Source organism: Platalea leucorodia, assembly GCF_965183815.1.
Source record: "Platalea leucorodia genome assembly, chromosome: 2".
NCBI lineage: Eukaryota > Metazoa > Chordata > Aves > Pelecaniformes > Threskiornithidae > Platalea > Platalea leucorodia.
Window position 1 is genome coordinate 15,325,621 of NC_138824.1, and position 21,806 is coordinate 15,347,426.

At 37.6% G+C, this 21,806-nt stretch overlaps 1 protein-coding gene across 4 annotated transcripts in view; it reads left to right on the top strand.

The window, feature by feature from the left end:
• The window catches only part of YAP1 (Yes1 associated transcriptional regulator), an 89,459-nt gene that overhangs the window by 31,036 nt on the left and 36,617 nt on the right, over window positions 1-21,806 (top strand). For all 4 annotated transcript variants that reach the window (XM_082332972.1, XM_082332973.1, XM_082332974.1 and 1 more), the window contains exon 3: window positions 14,385-14,500. In XM_082332972.1, the coding sequence (XP_082189098.1) occupies window positions 14,385-14,500 (116 nt within the window). The remainder of the gene's footprint in view (window positions 1-14,384; window positions 14,501-21,806) is intronic.

Genomic DNA, 21,806 nt, shown 5'->3' on the forward strand with positions numbered 1-21,806 from the left:
TCCATCAGCAGATTCATTTGTCTTGCGTGTACTGATAGTGTGATATGGTCTTGCTGCAGTTAATATATTTAATGGACAAATCCACCCTCTGCCTACTACCTCCCCCATTGATTGCGTTGACAAAATCGGCAAAGAGCAGTTCCTGGCCTGCTCTGTGAGGAGGAGGAGTGTGCCTCCAGGCCCTCCTCCTCCTCTCTCATGTGGAAGCAGTATTGGCAGCGGCAGCTTCCAGCCAGCTCTGTGCATGCACGGAAAGTGGTACTTGGCTGCTTGGATGATGCTTGCTGTCCAAGCAACTGTTCCCTGTAGTAGAGTACGTGAGTTCCAGACTGCTAGATTGCAGGACTACTGCAATCAAGGTCCATTTAGTTAGTCAAGTAAGATTGCAATCCTAAAGAGCTCAGAATGTAAGTAGTCAAGTCAGAGATGAGGAGAAATGGAGCACAAAGAAATGGGGACTCTGAAGTAGAGCCACTCAACTCCAGGGCCTCGTCCGCTTTCTCAGTTTCATACCAGATATTTTGTCTGTCTTCTGCAGCATATTCTTTGCCCTTGTTATGCTGTTATATTTTGTTCTTCTTGATATACATGAAAATGCAGTAGGTTTCTTATAGAGAAGAACATAATATTGTCAGATCTGTAACACACCTTTTCAGTTCTCATTTGAACATAAATATTTTGTAACAATTTTCTGAAGAAATAGATTTCTGAAAATACATTTAAAGGATAACAAGGTATCAGAGAAGAGTGACTAGAAAGTGTAATGTGCCAATTTATAGAACTAGAGTCACGGTATCTAGAAATAGATTTAATTCTTTCTAATGTACAGTTTACTTTTAAAAGGTTTTGAGATAAAGTTTAAAATTATGACCTGTGTAGTGATATAAAGTGATTGCAGAGTAAATTTTAATGATAACACTAAACAGTGCGTATTTGCTACTGAACTTTGAGTGATAATTTTGGAAGGAAGTTGCTGGGTAAGTACCTGGAACTATAAAGTGTTAAACCACAGCTCAGAAAGCATTAGCCAAGTGAACGTTTACTTTTTTGGTTTATTCAAGCCTCTCAGTTCAAAACTAAGAAACTGGAAGCTGAAGAGCGGAGTTGTTTGTTTCCTTCTTCCATAATTCTGAATACAAAATTGATGTGAAAAAATTACGTCTGTTTTAAAAAGCTTTCAGTACGTGGTGACTAGAAGCAATTGATTCAGATCACTAAATACAGGTCTGAGATTTTATGAGAATGTTGAAAATTACTGGAGCAGGGCAGACCGAAGGGATTATATTAGCTCAGTGTTAGGTTTTAGCAGGCTAATTGTGGATGACTATGAAGGAATATTAATTTAAAAAGATATTGGGGTTTCATTCTCCTCTCGATATATCCTCCTTTTTTTGCCTGCAGGTACTGGTTTACTTTTTCTGATCTGAAGATTACAGTCTAGATCACTGAGTTTAAAGGGCAAGAGTGGATATATTCTGAAGGTTGCAGTGACAGTGGGTCCCTAGGATGGAGCCATGCTGTAACTGTGTGCTCCTTTGCAGTTCACGCAGCTCGTCCCGGCAGCTGTATGTCATGTAGCCGATATAAAGGCTTGCTTTGTGAGAAGTTGACGTGGAATTGGGATGAATATTGTTCCATTAACTGTGTTCTCTAATTTACTGCTTAAAACTCAGAAAAGTTGTGTCCTACTACTCAGCTGTTGAAATTACTTATATGTGATAGTACCTATTGGGACTTCCGAGATCAAGTTATGAAACAAATACGTTTTGTCTCTGGAATTTTATATACTAGCTACTGAAGGAGCCAAACCCAAGCAAACAGACAAAACCGAAACAACCTTCAGAGCTTGCACTTACAATTCTGTTGGAATTGAAGGGTTTAAAACAATTTTGGCCACGTGGTTGGTAGGCAAAAGTAGCCCTGTAGAATGGTGATAAGGAGACTTCTGGCTATAGAAAGCCTATCTTATAGAAGAGATTAAAGGAGCTCAGTTTGTCCAAGAGTTCAAAGTGACTTAAAACTGATTGAAAAAAAGCTTCTTCAATGTCAAGGGAATTTCTAAAACGGTTTGTGAATTTTGCAGGCAAAAAAGGAAAAGCTGGAAGTCAATAATGGCGGCATTTGGAACTGAAAGGGAGTGGAGGAAAGGGATGGGTCATAGGGAAGTGCTGACTAATGGTCCGCAAACACTCTAAGGCAGTTCTTGTATTAAGAGCTGGCCTCACTTCCTAAAAGGAAAATAAACCCCATACTGTTCAAGCATAAGGTTTGGGTTGGGGAAGTCTCTAAGCTGGACTATTAGAAAGTGGGGAGGGAGTATGCTGGAAGGGGAGCTTGATTATAATGATGTTCTTGGCCATTAAAAAAGACACACAACTAACTTCTGGTGTGACCTGTATTCTGATCTCTTATGTGGGTAGGATGTATTCATACCTTTGTTGTATTAGAGAGCCCTGTTACTAGTAAGCATGATTTTAAATGCTAGACATACATTTTATGAGTACGTTTTTTAAAAATGTATGCCTCTTCTCCTACTGCAGCAGCACACACGCACACACACACCCCCCTTCCCCCAATGGCTGAATGCTGATTTTTATAACTAGTAGATGAAGACTGCGGGGATTCGAAATTTGGAATTAACTTATACTAAGTTAAGGTGATTAATATTTAGTTATTTAGGATTTATTGGGTACTTCAACTCTTATTATAAATCTTCTGCCGAAATTCAGTGAAAGTTGGAAATCTATGATTTCTATTTTGTGATCTGTTTTGCATCTAAGGGTAGGGCTGAACAGTTTCTAAAGAAGTACTTCACTGTGTTTATTGATAAAACATGGTAGTTGCTAATTTTGGCAAAGACTGAACTGTTACATATCTCTGAATGAAATTTGTACTTTAAGAACTGTTAGTAATTTAAGTGATGTGCTTTTAAACAAAGTCCTGTGCTTAACACATTTTATAATCACAATTTTTAATTCCCTCTATACCAAAAGATACTCAGGAAGCAAATCAAATTACTGCAAATCAAATACATAAAAGCTGAAGTATTGGTATTTATTATGTGATTTAATGGAATAAATGAAAATTTAAGACCTCTTTTAAATAATACATGGGTGTTTCTTTTTTGTTTCTAGAAAGAAAGTAGAGTTTGTTTTGCTGCTGGTGATTTCACTGTCAAACTTTAAGTTTCTCTGTTGCTTCCCCAAATTCTTCATAATAAAATAAAAACGAAAATTTTCATTTGGTAACTTCTGAAACTTGCAATGAAATTTGAGTTCAAAATTAGTTTTACTTTGCATTATGTATTTAAAAATGGGCTTCTGAAATACTTTTTAAACTGATGCTCTTTAAAGTCTTTGAGTGGTGAAGGGAAATGTAGAACCTGGAACTTAAATCCTCAGGTTGAAAACATTTTTAGGTAATTTTTAAAAATAAATGTAATAGTAAACTTGAATGTAATAGCTCTACATTTAATTATTATAGCTATCATTTTAAATGATATAATCTAAGTAGCTTAATCTCTTCTGATGCTTTTGCTCTGTACTGTCTTTGCCACCCTAGGTTAAATGGGTAAATAAAAATAACTTTTCAAAGCATAGCCTTTAGACAATGTGCTGTATCTGGGTGCCGAGAAATCTGTTGCTTCTGGTGCATTGCAGCTTGGGAAATCTGTCTCCAGGGGGCTGAAGTGTGGGGGATGAAAAAGAATAATTTGCTGGCAAAAAATAGAGTATGCAAGATTGCCTGGAGTTGGCTGAGCAGGTAGCTCACAAGTACTGACTCAGGCAGCAACTTGCTGTTGGAAGATTGTCTTGTTTTAAGTGGCAATCTGCAAAGTCTCCGGGGACATGAATAATTGGCTCCGACCTTAGCAGCACGTAGTGTTTATCTGAATTGTAAAAGTAAAAAGCTCTCCCTGAGACACGGTCATAAGGATGAGTCAAAAAGGGATGAAAAAAACTAATACAGGAAGTGGAAGTGAAAAGGGGGGGGGGGGGGGGGGAAACGACACAAAACCATAAAAACCACGTAAATACGGAGAAAGGAAATAGAGGAGTTGGATTTTTGCTAAGCTGCAGTCTCAAATGAGGGAAAAGATAGTCCATAAGACTATTTGTATAACTAAAACATCTAAACAGCTGATTGATTTAAGGTGCAAAGTGTCAGTTCTGAAGTATACATTAAAAACAGTTGTCAATGTTAATGATTTTAATGGCAAGAAAACCAGATTCAGTTATTCTTTGTAGCAGAAAGCTATGCATTCATTTCCAGTAGGTCCGACCTACTGGTTTCTTAGAGTCAGCTCATCCTGTCAAGGCCATCTGGGAGTGATCATTGTTTGAACACTCAGACAACCAGTTTGAACTGCCCTCTGAGACTTCCTACTTAGAGCAATAAGGAAGCAACCTAAGAATCTTTTTATCTTAATATTTTGTTTTCCTTGGTGGTGGTTAGCCTCAGGGTTATTCAACAGCATTGCTAGGAACCCCCTTTAGATACTGAGGCAGCTGGCTATAGCTGCTTTTATTGCAGCATGCTTAGGCAAGCCTCTGACTTGAAAACCTTTAGGCAACCAAAAATAGGGTATATAGAAAGGGGCGTAAAATTGCCTGGCTTCTGTTCGTGCAAAGAGGCATTTGATTTCCCTCTTGCTTTCTTTGTCTCCTTTTAAGAGCTAACAAGGGAGAGAGAAATGAGATAGAATCTCAGACATAAAAGGACAAGAAAGTGATACAGGATTCTATGGCCCATCGCTTCTGAAAAATCATCTGCTCATCCCTTAATAATGTGAAAGTTAGTGTTTGTGTAATCGTGTCTTTAGTGTTACAGAAGACAAAATGGTTGCATCTGGAGAAGGTCTTCTCTGTGTTTGCTAAGCAGGGGCATAGGAGGGTATCTGTAAAGTTAAATGAATCCAGTAATTTCACTTGAAATAGCAGCGGAGACAATTCTTCCTTTAGATTTGCCCTCCTTGGTGATATATCTTTATCTCTTTAATTTAAAATTAAGGAGGGAAAGAAAGATGAATTCTGAGTATGCTGAGTGACTTAGGCACAGGAAGCAAACTTCTTACCTTTGGCGGGAGGGTGGAGGGAAGGGGGAGGTTTTCTTTAAATATAGCCTCTTTCTGCTGTGGACCTGAGAGGGCAAGTTTAAAATTAAATAAATCTGGTGATGCAGCATGTGATCATACAGTATTTTGTCCTTTACGGAGTTTGGGAAAGGATTGAACTGGTGCAAGGACTGTAAGAACAAGGACTTTTGTTTCTTATAGTTTTCAAAGTAATGGAAAGAGCCCTGGAAATGAAAACGCCCTCATACTCCTTTTTTTTCGGAAATAATCTTTTATTTGGGAAATCCACAGAGGAATCCAAGAATCATATTTTTGAGACTCAATTTAAAATACTTCTAAGTGTTGTGATACTAGCCCTGTTTCTCTAGATGAGGTCCTTGAGTGCAGGGCAGGAAGAGGGACAGGAGGAAAAGGAATAGTAAATGCAAAAGTAAGCATGTTATTACTTCTATTTTTGCTTTGACAAATGGCAGTTCTTTCCAGAGTACATCGTAATAAAAGTGGTGCTACCTTGGCAAACCTTTGAACATCGTGTCATGCCTTCATCTCGTCTATTAGTCATGCATGTATGGTTAGACTGCCTACTGCCCACCGTCCACTTCAGCATTATACACTCTGAAGCGAGGACCTTTCTGTGAGTGCTTTCCTAAGAAGGGCAGTGCTGTTCTGCAGCTCCAAAACAGCAAGATGTTTATAATCGGAACAGTAAGCTTAGTCTTAAGTCCTCGGTGTATGTATTGTGCGCTGTCTGCATGCAGGCCAGTGCTAATGAAGGCTGCCTTTGAATACCTTAATGTTAAATACTGCATGTTGTGTATCTGTAAAAACTCTATTTTGTGTATCAGTGTGTCCATGGCTTTATGGGCCATGCTTTCAGGAATTTCTGGTAGCTGTTAGCATCTTGCAAGCTGCAACCACTTTAGGAATAAATTCCAGAGGGATTTGTAGAAGAACTTGCCTGACTCTTAGTGACTGCGTGCAAAATCTATTTCTGCACCGATTAGACTTTTGTCAGAGACATTTAAGGCATTTAAGTTCCCCTTACTGCTTTGTTCTAGTTTAAATTCAAACCACTAATTTCCTGAATTAACTTCTGCTGCCGAAGACTGTAGCGATGTAGGATAGCATATACGGTTCTACTTCATACTTGGATTAAGGGGCTAGAGCTCTGACAGGCTCTCTTCCCACCTGGTCAACTGGATGTTCATGCCCGCCATTCTCATACATTTGGCTTGTGTTCTTTCTCAAAGTTAATAAAATCACAGCTGTGGCACAGCACATGATTGCACACTGAACAATTGTATGTTGATTTTAAGGTATGTTTTTGCAAGCTGAAAGTAGGGTAGAGCTGTCTGTTGTATCACCAGTGTGCTCTCTGTCATCATATGCCTGTGGTATGGTTTGGTGAGGACATCATCAGTAGCGTAGATGGAGTAGTCCACCACAAACTTCATTTAGTTGATGCATAAAGATCTGTCAAGCAGAAGAAAGAATATGGAAAATTCAAAGATACAGCCATATTATGTTTTGATTGCAGCAATATTCAGAAACTTTTATCTATGTTTCTATTTCTTGGAGGCAATTAGGCCATGGCTGGAGACATTACTATCCCTAAGAGATAAACTGCGTTATGAATTTTAAGGGTTTTTTCTGACATTTTTGGGAAATGGTCAGATAAAGAAATTATGAATTTTACTGCTGTGTGCTTTTATATGTATTAGGCTGTAATAATCCTGAAACCTAAGGAAATATTGCAAGTTAATATGGGGAGGACAAGTGGAAACGCAACGCTTTCCAGAGGAATGGGTGGAATATCATCTCTCAGCAGATGAGATTTTCATTGCTGTGTGACCAACAGCTTTTCCTTTTGTTGGATTTGTTATTTACAAAGGCAGTTGGAAAGTCCTTAAAGGATCTTGGGCCATTTTAAGTGTGTCTCCTTGTCTAATAGTGGTGCAAATTTAGCGAAGTGTTTATGGAGGACTGAATTGGGGGTAGAGATAATTGCTAACAGAGCTGCCTCATTTCCCCTTCAGGCTTTTCTCTTTACTGTTACTGCTTGGAACTGAATTCTGTATCATCTCAAACAATGTATTAATGCTACTTAAGGTATAAATCTGTAACTTTGTTACACCATTTGCAAAGAAATGTACGTCACTTTTAAGTCAGCAACACCTAATTAAAAATGGCCAATATAGCTGAAGACTTAATTTCATGTTTTATTTTTTTCCAATTCTTGGAAGTCCCCTGAATAGGGTAGAAAAAAGGGTGCACAAAGAATGTCACAGCTTCTACCCTCAGGCAAAGATGAATCCACTCTATTGTGTGTAATATCCTAAGAGCATCATCAGCCATAACCCAGAAATCTCTGCATGCTACACTCCAGTTTTTGAGAGTGGTAATTGGGGCAGTTCATGCCAAAGCTGTTTCTACTCTAAACTTTTTCTTTCATCCCATGTCTAAACCGAACTGTGGAAAATTCACTTGTGGGGTCCCCCAGCCCATCTGCCATGCCAGACTGATCTTGGCCTTTTAGCTGTTGCCGCCCTTCTTAGGAATTTGCATCTAGCTCTGTTCTTGAATTAGTAGATACTGTCACTTTCACAGCTGCCCTACAGTCAGACCACCACATTTGTGATTCTCCTGTAGGGGTTAGGCCTCTGCAGAAGTAGGTATTCTGGTTTCTTCTTTGCCTGCTAGAATGATATGTAGGTGGCTATCTTGTAGGTAGCCTACATTGCCTATGCACAGGATGAGTTTATATAAGATGTGGCAGAGGGATTGGTTTGAAGTCTATTTTTTTTTTTTTTTTTGAGGCAATGTATGGTAGTTTCAAGAGCAGAAACACTCAGTTTGTCCTAGCATCATCAGAAGAACTAATTTTCAGTATATACATCAAGTCCTGATGTACTAAAATGTACTGGTGATAGCTCTAAAATAATTAAGTAATGGCATCTATGAGGAGAAATGTACTCTGGTCATGATTCATCTCATCTTTAAAGTTCTTAGATGAAAAGAAATAAAAAGGGAAAACCTCTCAGAGAATCATGCGTTATGAGGATTGAGGAAACCAGCTGGTTAGGAAGACAAAGGAAAAAATATGAAAGAATAGAATCTGTAGCTCAGTCATTCAAGGTAAAACAGAGTCATAGGTGACACACTTGTCAATGGAGCAGTTCACGTTTGCGATATAATGAAAAGTTGAAATTTCACACTAAGTTTAGAAAATAATTAAGTTTAGCTTGATTTGTGCACTTAGCTTGTGTTACGCAGAGACTTTCTTATCCATCTCCAATACAAAAAGTATACAATGCCAAATCAACGGTTTGGTAGGTCTGTCATGATGTGGTCAGTGGTGTGTGTTTGTGTTTTGCTTTAAATAAAACAGGATTTCCACTGAATTCCTAAAATGGTCCCAAAAATCTGAAAACCAAAATCCAAGTTAGTCATCTCAGCTTCACTAGAGACTGGCAATATTTTTCGCACAGACATAAAATATAAGTCTCGTCTACATTGAAAACACAAGCATTACTTTACTGAGAGATGCTCACGTAGTTTTTTATGGTGATGCTTTTACACTGGAGAACAACTTGTCTTTCTGAATGTTTGTGACTTTTTTTTTTTTTTGAAATGTCCTTTTAAGAAGAATCATATCCAAACACAAAGAGAAGCAGTCGTTTATTTATTCTGCCTTGTTTGTATTCTTGTATGTGTAGATCAGACCTCTTCATTTTTTTGCTGTTGCAGAGATTTCATGTTGGATGTTCATCTGGTACCTAAGATTAAAATATCTGTTCACTGTCTTTTGCTATTCTTCCTAATGGCACACTTCTATTATACATTTTAGTAAAATAATCTGGCAGTTTCTGACCTGCTTATGTTAATTATATCTTTTCTGAGAAAATCCTTTCTTGTGAAATGAAAGTTCTCGCTACAAATGATGTAGCATACGTGCACCGTATATAAGGTGATTTTATGCTAATAAAGGCAAAAAAGAGGAAGAAAGAATCATCGTTTTGTAAAGACTGAGAATTCTGTTACATGAATGAAGTCCTCAACATACCTTGAGAGGTGTACCTACCAATAAGGACACTGTAATTGCAATAAATACTATGGAATATCAAAACTGAAGGCATCTTATATAAGCCTTTCTCAAAGAATCTAAGTAATTTTTTGGGTGTCCTTTGTGTTAGTTCATTTCTGACATGGCTTTCAGTAATACAGCTCATGTCTTTTCAGCGCAGCAACTGGAATACAAATGTGAAGGTGTATCACGCTTTGTGCAAAGGCAGATCAGTTCTCTGGTTTTAGGAAGGGTTTTATTTTATTAGTCTGTTAGCATATAAAGGTTATTTTCAATAAAAAGTAACAAATATGATTGTTTTGGTCTCTGGATCTCCTGCTTCTTTTCCGTTGTACTTAAAAAATACAAAAACAAAACACCCACAAAAAACCAAAAACAACAAAATCCCCCAGCCAACCAACCAACACCCCTCCCCCCCAAAAAAAACCCCAAACCACCAACTCTTTAAAATTAGGTTAGAAATTGAATCTGACAAATCTTCAGGCATGTGATAGTGTTTAATGCCAATAAAGATTTCTTTCAATTAGAAATTCCAATTCTTAGTAACTGCAGAAATGCTCTTTGTGTTTGTAAAAGAAGAAAATGTTTCTTTAAAGTTGTTCTTGTCAAGATGTAAATAATTTGTACGCGACTGTAAAGCTTGGGGATGGGTGGGGAGAGGCAGCTTGATTCTCTTCACAATGCACAGCACTTTGCAAGTGCTTTTTAGTGGAGGTGGGGGGGTGGTGTGGCTTGGAACAGTCACTCTTCTTGATACCAGAATTGACATACATTTGCTAACAAATATTTAGCATGTTCTGGGTGTTTTAGCTGTGTTTTTCTAAGGCCTGTTACCATAGACCTACATTTATGGTACAGTCTAAGTTGATTTCCTTATTTTATACAAGATTTGTCCAATTTAACAAGGATTTGCTTCACCTAGTCATGAGTGAACAGTACTAGATAGTGTCAGATAGCTAGATACTGGATTTGAGAATTTATTCCATGAAGTAAAATGTCTTAGGCTCCTTGATTGTCCTACAGATGTAGATTTTAATTCCAAAACTGTTTACTCATTTTGTTCTATGCACACAGTACAGAGCTGTGATTGTAGTTCATGAGCAGGTAGAATTTAAGTTTAGTTTGATAGTACTGTACTAAATATAATGGCTGATTTACAGGTTTCATTGATTTGATATAATTTGCTAATATTTTTTAAAAATGTTGAGGTTGACAGTCGTGCTTTATCAAGATGTGGCTCAGGTCATGTAAAATAAAAGATATTGAATGGAAGGATTGGGGCAGTTGTCATGTGATGAAGCTACTATGGAAAAAAATCTGTTTAGTGCAGATAATATAGTGTTGTGTCAGTGTTCTTGTTATGTTCTTTAGACCTTTTCTGCGCTGCTATTCAAAACAGAGGGAAAGATCTTCACCTGTGGAGAATGTCCTGTTTCCATACTTAAATTGATAATGAGAAATACATAGTGTTATAAGTTACCCTGGTGCACATGCTGCAGATATGGAACAAAATGAAGACCTATATTCCTTCCTGTAGTACTAGGATTTATTTAAACATTTCATTCGTTTAAGTGGGGGCTTGCCTGCTTTGTATTCCATAAATAGATGAGCATGATTTGGAAGTTGTGGAAGAGAACTGATCTGTTGTGATGTGTTTTGCGTGGTTTCTTACTATATAGCATTCAAAAACTCAGGATATGGAGCAGGTAAGATACACGTAAGGACTGTGGTTTGAGGGAGGTTGAAGAGAAAGGTTTTGAGGTAAGGTGTGGGAGAAATGGATCTGTAGATCAGCAAGCACAGAGCTGAGTGGGAGGGGTCAAAGAGTTTGCCTTATTAAACCAACCTTACGGTTAGTATGATTTTACTGTAATCAGCTTGCTTACTTTGAGACTTTTTTTCTTCTGTGGCTCTTTGCTCTAAGACGACTACTGGTTGGAGTTTAGTTGGTAAAGTAAGGAACACGCTGACTTCTCTCCAGTGATCCTCATCTAGGGAAGAGTTGAAAGCTGATGCCTAAAATAGCTATCCATGTTAACAACTCCATGTGAACAGTAACTATACCTTGCATGGTATGCTTAAGCAGTCTTGAGTAATCGATAATGCTGTCCTTGTGCTCAAAATTGGAGGTACTTTTAAAATTGCTTCTTCCATAGTCCATTTATCTATCCCATATTCAGATACGTTTGGAAGAGCTGGTGGATGTTGTTTCAGTGTGTTCCTACAGTTAACTGCAAAAATGGTTCTGTAATGCAGTGAGACAGTGTTTTTCCTTCTGTTCCTTAACTCTGCACTCAAATAGCATATAAAACAAAGGCCATAAAATATGTACCTTAGGTAGACATTTTATAAGTTCATTGTATTACATGTATTTTTATAGGAGTTAAATGGAAATAAACGAATGTGTAATCATGGGTGCAGTGATACTTTCCCAGTTTCCACTGTTCCCAGGACTGCGTTGAGTAAATATAACAAATCAGACATAGAGGGGAGGAGTAGCACATGCTGGTACTGTAATTTAAACACATAGTCTGTGAAACATTACTGTGCAGTGTTTTTACATCTGTATTATCTTTATCTGCTTTCATTGCTTTGCAAAATTGACCAGCAGAAAGGTGAAAAAATGTTCGCCAGTATGAAGGTTTATGTATAGTACAGCATATATAGGGCAGTCCTTACTATGTTGTGCCCTGTTTTATAAATAAATAGGCTAAAAAGGAAATAAAGAAGTCTTGCTGCATGTGGCATGTTTCTCAGTGGAGCTGAATATTGGAAAACATATGCAACCAAAGATGCAGTGTGCTTAATAGTACCTCTATTAAATGAGCTGTATCGTGGAAATGACCATGGCACTGACACCATTTTAATTAACACTGTAGTAATAGGGGGTTTCCTGTACACAGGGAAAACTGGCAGTAGTTGCCACATGCAGACAAAGTAGAGCTTTGTTTAGTCTTATATTTTTGTACAAGTAACATTCCTGCCTATTTTGTGACCCTGCTACAGTGTGTGCGTAACTCTTTGACCTGGAATTGTTTGTGTGCATGTTTAGAGAGGGTAAAATATACATATCTTAAACCAAAACTTTTTTAAAAGCCACTCAGTGATACCTTCTACCTTATAACGGAAAGTCTCTTCAGTGATTAGAATGTAATAAATAATTCTACATAAGTAATTATTTTGGTGACTACTGCCCCATTTTATGATGTTCTGAATGTGTACCTTCATTCTCATGTGTTTGAAATGATGAAGTAATTACAAAAATTAGTATTTTTTTGGAAAAATACCAACTTTTTGAGCATCAAAGAAAATGTTAAGAAAAAACCATTTACTAATTCAGTGGAGCACATTTTTATTAATTGGAGTCAAGGGTTTCGTTAGTAAGTTTCTAGGCAGAGCAATTAGTTGGTTAGGGCAGGGAGAAAATAATACTGTTTTGTTCATTCAGTTTGACCTATGATGAGGCCTTAATTTATGACCAGAGCTCTTGGATGTTGTGGTCATGCAAATACACAGTTAGGGATTAATCTCTTCTAATGTCAGTGTATTTGACCTAGTTAACTTAGGTTCCCTTCTTGAAGGAGAATATAGGCCTGATTCCCCTTCGATATGTTCCTTAAATTGATCAAATTCATTACATCTTAAGAGTGCTTATTTAGGTTCCTTTCTTGTTGGTGGAGAGCCAGGTGACAAGGTCAGATGTCAGTGTCTACAAAGATGCTAGTGTTGAGGTGACCAAATCTGAATTATTTATTCCTTTAGACTGTCTAAAAGAATACAGTACCAGCCCCTAAACTTGAATATGCCTTAAAATAAGAGAAACTTGAATTGTGAATTGGGAACCGTTGCTGCACAGATATTTAATTCCAACAAAAAGATGGAAAATTTACAGCCTGATTGATAGTTCAGTACAAATACTCATTGACCCACCAAGATACATACAAAACACAATGCAAGACATGGGTACAAAGCAGAGATACCAGTTGGAGTACCTAGTTTTGAACTCAGATCACCCAATAGAATTTATATTGCAGCTTTAAATGTTGTGGTTTTGCTGAATTAAGTGAAAATGAGCATTCCATGTAATCCAGAAAAAAAAGTAACTTTAAGGATTATTAATGTAAGGAAAGAGTTGTACCAAGTTAATGATGTGTTGATTTCTAATTGATAACAATACTATTTGAATATGAGTTTTAATTGATACCGGTTCTAAATGAATTGATAACGAGCTTTGTTGTCAATGCTCAGTGTGTTTTAGTAGTTTTATTTTTGTCCACATGTACTTCTTGGAGCGATGTTGCTTAATGGCATCAAGCTAATGTTGATGCTTGTTATGAATAGCCTGCATTTGTTATTCATTAGCAAAACATGCTAATCACATACTCAGAAGGTGAAGTAATCATTCATTACTCTTTTCTGTTTTCATTGAATTGAATACTTTTGTGAATGACAGTGCTGAATGTACTTTCTAGTTTTTGCAAAACAGATAAATCTAAGCTCCCCAAGTTTTGTAATTAGGTTCTGCAGAGGGCTAGTTGAGTTACTTGACAGTCCAGCTGTCCTCATCTTTTCACATGAAGTTGAAAGGCAGCTGCACATCACTTTTATATTACTGCTCTAGTGTGACTGGTTACTTAAATTACCATGGAGAGATTGTTCAATTGTCAGTGGTGAGGGGAGTAGTCGATCAAATAATCTGAGGATGTGGTCTATGCTCAGAAAGTTTGGGAACGCTAATGATCACTTAGTAATCGGTGAGTAGCCAGTTCATTACAACTCCCTAGACACTGAATATGAACTCATCATGCCAAGTTACTGCACTGTGCTTGAGATTCCAGACACAACTGGCTTGGTTTGAAAGACTCTGAAGCCACATTTAAAAATGACAAGTAACTGATCAACGAGAAAAGGAAGAGAATGTTTTGTTCAAGGGTACAACATCTAGTTATGGTACAACAGTCTAGATTACAATATTCGTGTTGAGCCTTATCTCACCATTGCTCTAGCTCTGATTGCTACAGCTGTTGTTGGGAAATTGTGGTGGCCACAGTAAAGGTTTGAGTATCTGACATACCATGATGCTTGGAAAGAATCCAAACAGTTCTTGCTTCGTTTTGAATGTGACTGTTGTTGGCAGGCTTAACCTTCTGTTGTTAAACTTTCTGTGCTAGCAGGTCATTGTTGTGAATGCATGACTGGCCTAACTCTCGCTTTGTTTTGTCTTAGTCACATTGATCAAACAACAACATGGCAAGATCCTAGGAAGGCCATGCTTTCCCAGATGAATGTTACAGCTCCCACCAGTCCTTCTGTGCAGCAGAACATCATGAACTCGGCATCAGGTAAGCAAAATTTGTATTTATGAAAAGGATCGTACAAATGAAGATACCAATAGCTATTTTAATTGGGGGGAGGGAGTCCAAATCTCACAATTGTCCTTTAACTTCAAATTTTTTGATGCTTGATGCATCAAGCAAGAGGCTGATAAGAGAAAGGTAAGAGAATTTGTATAATATTTATGATGTCAACAGAGAGTGTCCTGTAGTTCTTTGGTTTGTGTTTTTATTTTTTCAAATGGATGATTCAAACATTTAAAGAAGCAGATTTTTTGTCTAATTTCTTCTGACTGAAAATGCTGTTAAATTGATGAAGACAGAATTTCCATTAAATTAGTGTCAATTTCCATTAAAGTTATTGTGCTTCTGCAGTGTTCTTCTGCCTACCCTTGCTCACTTACTAGACTTGGTAAACTCCCATTCATTTACATTTCCTACATTTGTTATGAACATCTCATTTTTTCTGTCTTCCCTAAATGAATAAAGCAAACACTTGGAAAATCTTGTTTAGAAGCAGAGATGTTTTGGTTTTCCTCTTATTTTCCTATCATTTCCAAAATCCTGTATCATGATGATTATTCCTCTAGCTGAGGAAGTCTGATACCTTTTCCTGGAATAGAGAATTGTTTTTCAGCTAGTTTGGGGGGAGCATCACTAGACAGCAGTAAAGTCTGCTTGTTCTTGCTATAGAATCTGCTGTATGTTTTCAGAGCTCTCTTGTCCTGATAGTGCAAAAAGCAAGCAGATAAATTTGGTGCCATGCTAGTTTGACTGCTGCACTCTTCCCTATGCTTTGTCACCTTCTGTTTGTCGCTGAAGTTCATGTTTTACTACTTTTCTCACTGTCTGATTGTATTTTGTGTATGTCTGCTGTTCCCGTATTTCACAGAAGTTATTCTCTGGTGCTGCTTTTTGTTGTCTGTTTAGACAGCTTTGTTTCATGCTGCAACTCATATGCTGCAGACAATACCAAAAGATTAATAGGCATGACCAAACTGTGCTGTTCGTGACTGAGTATTGGAGGGGAAGCTAATCAAACTTTTTGCTGGCTAAGCCAGGAGGTTGGATTACACTGAAACAAACGAGAGTCCTGTTCAAGTTCAGGAAGTCATGATTCAGAGCAATTAAGGTCTCAGGCTCTGATGTGAAAATATAGTATCTGTGATTATTTTTCCTGTAAATATATTCCAGGACACCTGCAGCAATAGAGGTGACATCTTTTTGCAGGGACACTTCTGAAGAACAGGGAATAGGAGAAAGGAAACAATTCCCTTGGTCTGTCTTGCCTGTTGGAGTATCTGATTTGTGCTAAAACTAGATGCTTGCTCTTTGAATATTGGCATAAATTCTGTGTTTTAAGGTAACTCCTCAAATCTTCTGTTGTACCAAGAATTAACAGGAGAAAATATTGCTAGTGAAGTAGGATTCATGTTATGTACTTAGAAAGAAATGAAGGGTCCTTAGCAAAAAAATAAACTGGCTAGTTGTAAGGGGTAAAAATCTAAAAGAGAATCTAGCAGTTAGTACATGAGGATTATTTTAAAAAGAAAATCAAGAATTTACATGTAATTGACTGATGTAAGTGTGTGAGCAAGTGATCTACATAGATCTTGTTGCTCATGCAATAAAGAAGAGTTGAGACGTTTAAGTGGGTTGTCTTGTGACTTGAGAAAGCACTAATTAGAATACAAGTTCATTGAACGTTTAATTTCACAGATGATACTGTATTGAATATGAACTGGATCTTGTAAAGTTTTTTCCTCAGTGCTCTGAATTTGATAACGTGCATGAAGAAATCCGTGTATATTACGTTATGTGTTTATGTGGCATTGCTTTTTTTAAGCTTAAATCAGCTGAGGTAGTATGACCTGGAACTGGCTCTTTGGATGCACCTGCTTACTCTCAACTTACTTGCATTTAACAAAAGTCTGTTTTGAATTAAATAATACTGAACCTGCATTTATTATATATAATTCTGTTTCTGATACCTGATTTGGCAAATCTTTATCTACTAACTTTAAATTATGACTGTATATTTATTTTTACTGAAGTTTCCTATGTCTGGTTCTGCTAGTTTTTATTGCTGAGTTCATGGTAACTTATGCTTCCTTGGTGGCCTCACAAAGAATGAGAGAAATGGAAAAATCAAGTAACTATGTACCACTTCAGCCCAGTGGAACTTAAATCTGAGTGCTAACGTCATACATATAAGACTACTTAATGTTCTAATTTGGATATTCATCCTCAAGAACTGGGAAATAAAGTTGAGACCTTTAAGACAGAGGTTTCCTGTTATGAAATATTGCTGGCAATGAAACATGCCCTTGTGCTTTGAGAGCCTTTCATGAAAGATATTGGGAAAAACCAAGTGCAAGTATTGTGACAGCTGGAGGTCACTGACTTGCAAAAAAATGTTCAAAATGCCACAAGGGAAAATGTTTTCCTTTCTGTACGGTTCATCCTTGTATAGCGCTCAGTAACTGTAGCCCTTAATCAGAAGTTACTGTCCAAGTTTTAGAATATTTAATTACAGACTGTCCTAGGAGCTTGTAAGTAAAGTTGCTGTGGTAAAACGTAAGAGAGAAGATTTTTAGGAGCTGTCTTGAAAGCTATTGGAAGCTTCCATTAGCTAGAATTAAGAACAGGAAAACAAACTGAAGAGGGAGAGAGAACAGTAAGCTGCTGTCTGCATATTGAAGATAAACCTGTTGCCTTTTCTGGATAAACGGGATAAGTGGAGTTCAGGGCAAATGGGAAGAAAGCAAAACTAGAAGGTGTGGTAGGGTGAAGGCAAGTCAAAAGTGTGTTTAAAATCAAAACTGGCATAGGGAAGGTGTAGTTTAGCATGAGGCTGAGATTTTTAGGTTGTTTTTCTTAAGAAATCCCACCTCTTGAGGCAGATAAGACTGGATGAGAATCCAGGTATCTTGCTGCAAATTATGTTTCTTTAAGGAAACTGATAGGCATCTGAACCAACTTCATCTGTTCCTGGCATGATTTTGTGAATGAACTATTTAATGAGTGTTAGTAAGCATACATCCTTTGCAGGTGGGCATCAGTACGTGAAAAGTGAGGATTCCTCCCGCCCGCCGGCTTATTTTGGTTCTTTGATAATTTTTTGTCTCAGTTTTGCTGAACTTAGCTTGCTACATGTAATCAGCTAAAATGTTTTGGGCCATACATACGCAGAGAAACACAGTGCTCTTCTAGATGGCATTTGTTGGTTAATCTTCTGTGAAACAGGATCGCATCTTCACATCAGTAATGGAAAGAGAACAAGCCTATTACTTCTACATATGCAACGTGTATATAAAAATTAATCTTGATTGTTGTGATTTGTGTGTGTGTGTTTCTAACCATATTTTTCCCTAAAGATATTACAGGAAAAATTGTTCTTCTGTCTTGATTTAAAAAAAAAAAAAAAAAAAAAAAAGGGAATAATGGTACATTGCTCTTCTGAGGAACCTGTCCTATACATTTCTTACTGAGGTAAATTTATAAATTTGAAAGTAAACAATGCCTGTTTCTTATACAATTACAGGTGATATAACAGAGATGGGGTAGTAATTGTATTTATACACTTCCATTCTTCAGATACTTTTACTTCCTGAATCATGCTTGATAGCACTGCTTACTTTAGCCTCTTCTGCTTGCGCATAGACATTAGATAATCAGCTTTGGAGCAGATTACCTGTCTTTGTCCTCTCTTGTCTTCCCTCTTACATTGCAGTTTTGAATTGAGCTTCCCGGTGAAAGTTTGTAGACCTAGTGTAATTCTGTTGCCTCTTAGGGGAAGGCTGTAGTGCCCTGTTAAAGGTTGGTAGGAAAACGGGTACTCTAGTTCATAACTCTTGAGGTGTTTTTTCCCCCTTGGGGGGTGGGAGGGTAAGGAAGAACATGCCAATAACTAAAACAAGTTCTAGCTCTTCTCTTAGATTCTTGCTCGCTTCAGTTGCAGATTTCTATGTAACCAGTCACCCTACAAATTCTGCTTTGTGTACAGTCAACACCACGTAGGATCTGTTCCGAAACTCGAGTTTCTACGTATCTGCATGACAGTAATATTAATTTTTTTCATCATCTGAAAAAAATGCCCCTTTTCTAATAGTGTTTTTTGGTTAAGTTTTACTGATTTGACAGAATAAAGGTGGACTTTAGGTAAATTGTGTAGATTTTGATATAATTTTAAAAAGTTTTGGAATCACAGTGACAGTGATTGAAGGGAAAAAATTTCAGCTTTCACAGAGAAAAATTAGCAAGGTTCTTAGAGATCAGTGTTTGTATTAGGCGAAGGTGATTCCTGCTGTTGAACAGGGGTGTTCCCGTTCCTAGGTTGTCCATGCATATTCTTTTAATATCTAGATACAGATGACCTCTAGTATGCATTAACCTTGTGATAAAATACAGCTTTATTCACACTTATTTTACAATTATATATCAGAAACTGTAGGGGCTTGCAAGGTTTACTTTGTATCCCACCATAGCTTGAATGTATACTACATTTTTGCTTTTGTTACTCTTCCTGTTGCTTTCTGTCTGCCAGCAGTGAGCTCTGCTTTGCATTCAAAACTCTGCATTTCATGGCAAAAGTGGTATACTGAGAATGTAAAAACTCACAAAAAATGGAGACATGCACCAGACATGCACACAGACTTTTAAAATTACATGTACTTATGTTAAGTTATGGCATTATATAAATATTTAGTTACAGAGGTATGCCTTATCAGTAGTTCTGTAAGGATGGCTTACATTTGGAAATTGGAATCTAATTTTTGGATAACCCTTTCTTTAAAAGTACCACAGTAAATGGTGAGTTCCCTCGAAGGGTCGTCTCTCCCTGTGCAAATAATTTCATAGAATTGTAAGCTTATGGTTGTGGTTGTATTCAATTGACCTAGGAGGCACCAAACAGAACTAGTAGGAGACCATGCCACAGGGATATTGTTAGTGCTAAATGTTTACAAACGTTCAAGGGGAGACTAGAAAAGTACTTGAAAGAGAGATATGCTTTGGCACCTACTAAGACAGAATCTGGCTCAAGAAATCACCTGAGGTAGTTGGAGGCCAGGTGACTATTCATAGCCACTATACTTTTTGGGTCTATATGTGTATTCAGTGCTTTATTTAGAAGTTTATAAGAGTCTGACAGTGACTAAACAGGCTGCTTTCAGCAATAAGACCTGTCCATCACCCTAGGCTAGGTGCCTGAGCTAAATGGACTTTTGGTTAGACCCAGCATGGCTGGCTTTGTACAACACAGGCTACAGTAACCTTGGAAATTTTAGTGAGAAGGTCTGAAGAGCAGCAATATAGAGCTTAGGTAACTTGCCACTTAAAAACATAAGCTAATGCTGGGAATTCTGTTCCTGTTGAGCCCTTTGGGGGAAAAGGGACATGTAATTGCACAGGAATTTTCCTAGATGCTGTGAGTAAATGTGTCTGCTATCCTTTACCATGGTTTTCCATTTTTCCTGTTACTTGCCTCTAATACAGAGTTTGTCAAAGAGCCAGTTACAAAATCAGACTTGACAGTCTTCTGGTTTCATAACTGCTCACAAAACCAAATAGGAATTACAGAAAGAACTACTAATCAATTTTTGAACTACCATTTCAACATGTAGGGATGACAGCAGAAACACGAGAGCAGTTTACTGGCCAAGGAAGAAAGCAACATCATGATTAATGCCAAAAGTTTCTAGAGAGAAAAGTTCTGTTTCTGCAGCCGTTGATGGCACTTAGCAAGGAAGACTTGCTACTGTGACAGCCAGGTGAGCAGACAGACCTTCCCTGTCCTGTCCACAGTTGTGCATTTTATTTAGAAAGAGAACCTTGCCCAGGTTTGTCTCTAGTAAGCTAGTACTCAGATCCCTGCATCCAATAAGCAGTATTCTTCCACCAGGTAGGTGGACTGATGAGCTCCTGGCATCCTGCTTCAAAGGCATTTTGTTCTTATTTACTACAAAGGAACATGCTGGACCAGTATACACTTTACTCAATGTTCAGCAGGACTGACACCCCAAGGCTAGTTTTGTTTTTCCTAGAGCCAGCTGTTTCTTTTGGCTTTGCAGTTCAAAAGATAATTTCTTGCTGAGTTTCATCTCCGAGGGATGTGTGGCTTAGAAGGACTCTGAGGGGAATGGTAGCGAGAAGGTCTGCCCACAAGGCTAGGGTGTTGGCTTAGCAGTCAAGGAACATTTTTGGTTCTTCATTGGCTTCTACGCTTGGATGATGTGAGGCATGTCACTGTGCTCCTGTGCCCCAGTTTTATAAAATAGCATCTCACTGATTAGCTCGCTGGTCTTTGGGTATGGTAACAGAGTTCTTTGCACTTGAGCTTTCAATTCTGCATCGAAGTCCTGTTATACTGTGAATACGTTTGGATTTATGAATGTTTTGCAGTATTGTCACTCTTTCTTGCCTGTTGTGTTCACTAGCCTCTGATAAAAGCTGAGGTACTCGCGTTACTTGTATGCAGCATGTGAAGCTTGTGAGCGTTAAGGATGGGAAGGAAATGTCTGATGGTTAGATCATTGTTTTTCCTCACTCGAAAACCTGTAGCTGTAATGGTGGAGTAGTGAGGTCATTAGAGAAAGGCATAGTTTTCTGAGCCAAAATGAAAGAGTTTAAATTAGAAATGTAGTTTGCAGGGGATCTTCAGAGACCACAGTAATAAATTCTTGTCCTGGTTATGCCTTGGGATATTACTGGAATGCAATCGAATGATTATTTTACTCTTCTTGACATTTCTCCAAGAACATCTTTTGAGATTAAGCAAACAAATCTATCATCCACCCCGCCCCACTTTGGACAACGAATTCTTCCAACAGGAGCATGACTTTAGGACAAAATGACAGGCAAAGAGCTAATGTACTTTGAACATGGATATAGTAGGTACTTCTGGCATTTATCAGCTACACACGTTTTTGTGTGTATATCTGAACCTCGTGTGAAATCATGATGTTTGTGCATACTTAATGTATCTTACATTATACAGAATGGTCTGTTAGTCCAAGTCTAACAGCCAGATGACTTTTGCTAAGGTATTACTATATTACACTGAGGAACAGTGGAAGGAGAAGTTGAAATATGATGGCTTCCAGCAGCAGGTCTTATTCTAATTTCTTTTACATTCTTAACATTTGTAGTGGATCTTCTGCTATATCATCTTAGGATTGTACTTAAATCTAAAGGAATACAGTCAAGATCTTCCTGTATCTAATGTAGGTATTTTTAAAAGTCTGTATCTATATGAGTGTAAGAATTCAAAAACATATATTTGTAAAGCACCTGCTGGATAAGATGAGGTGAATGT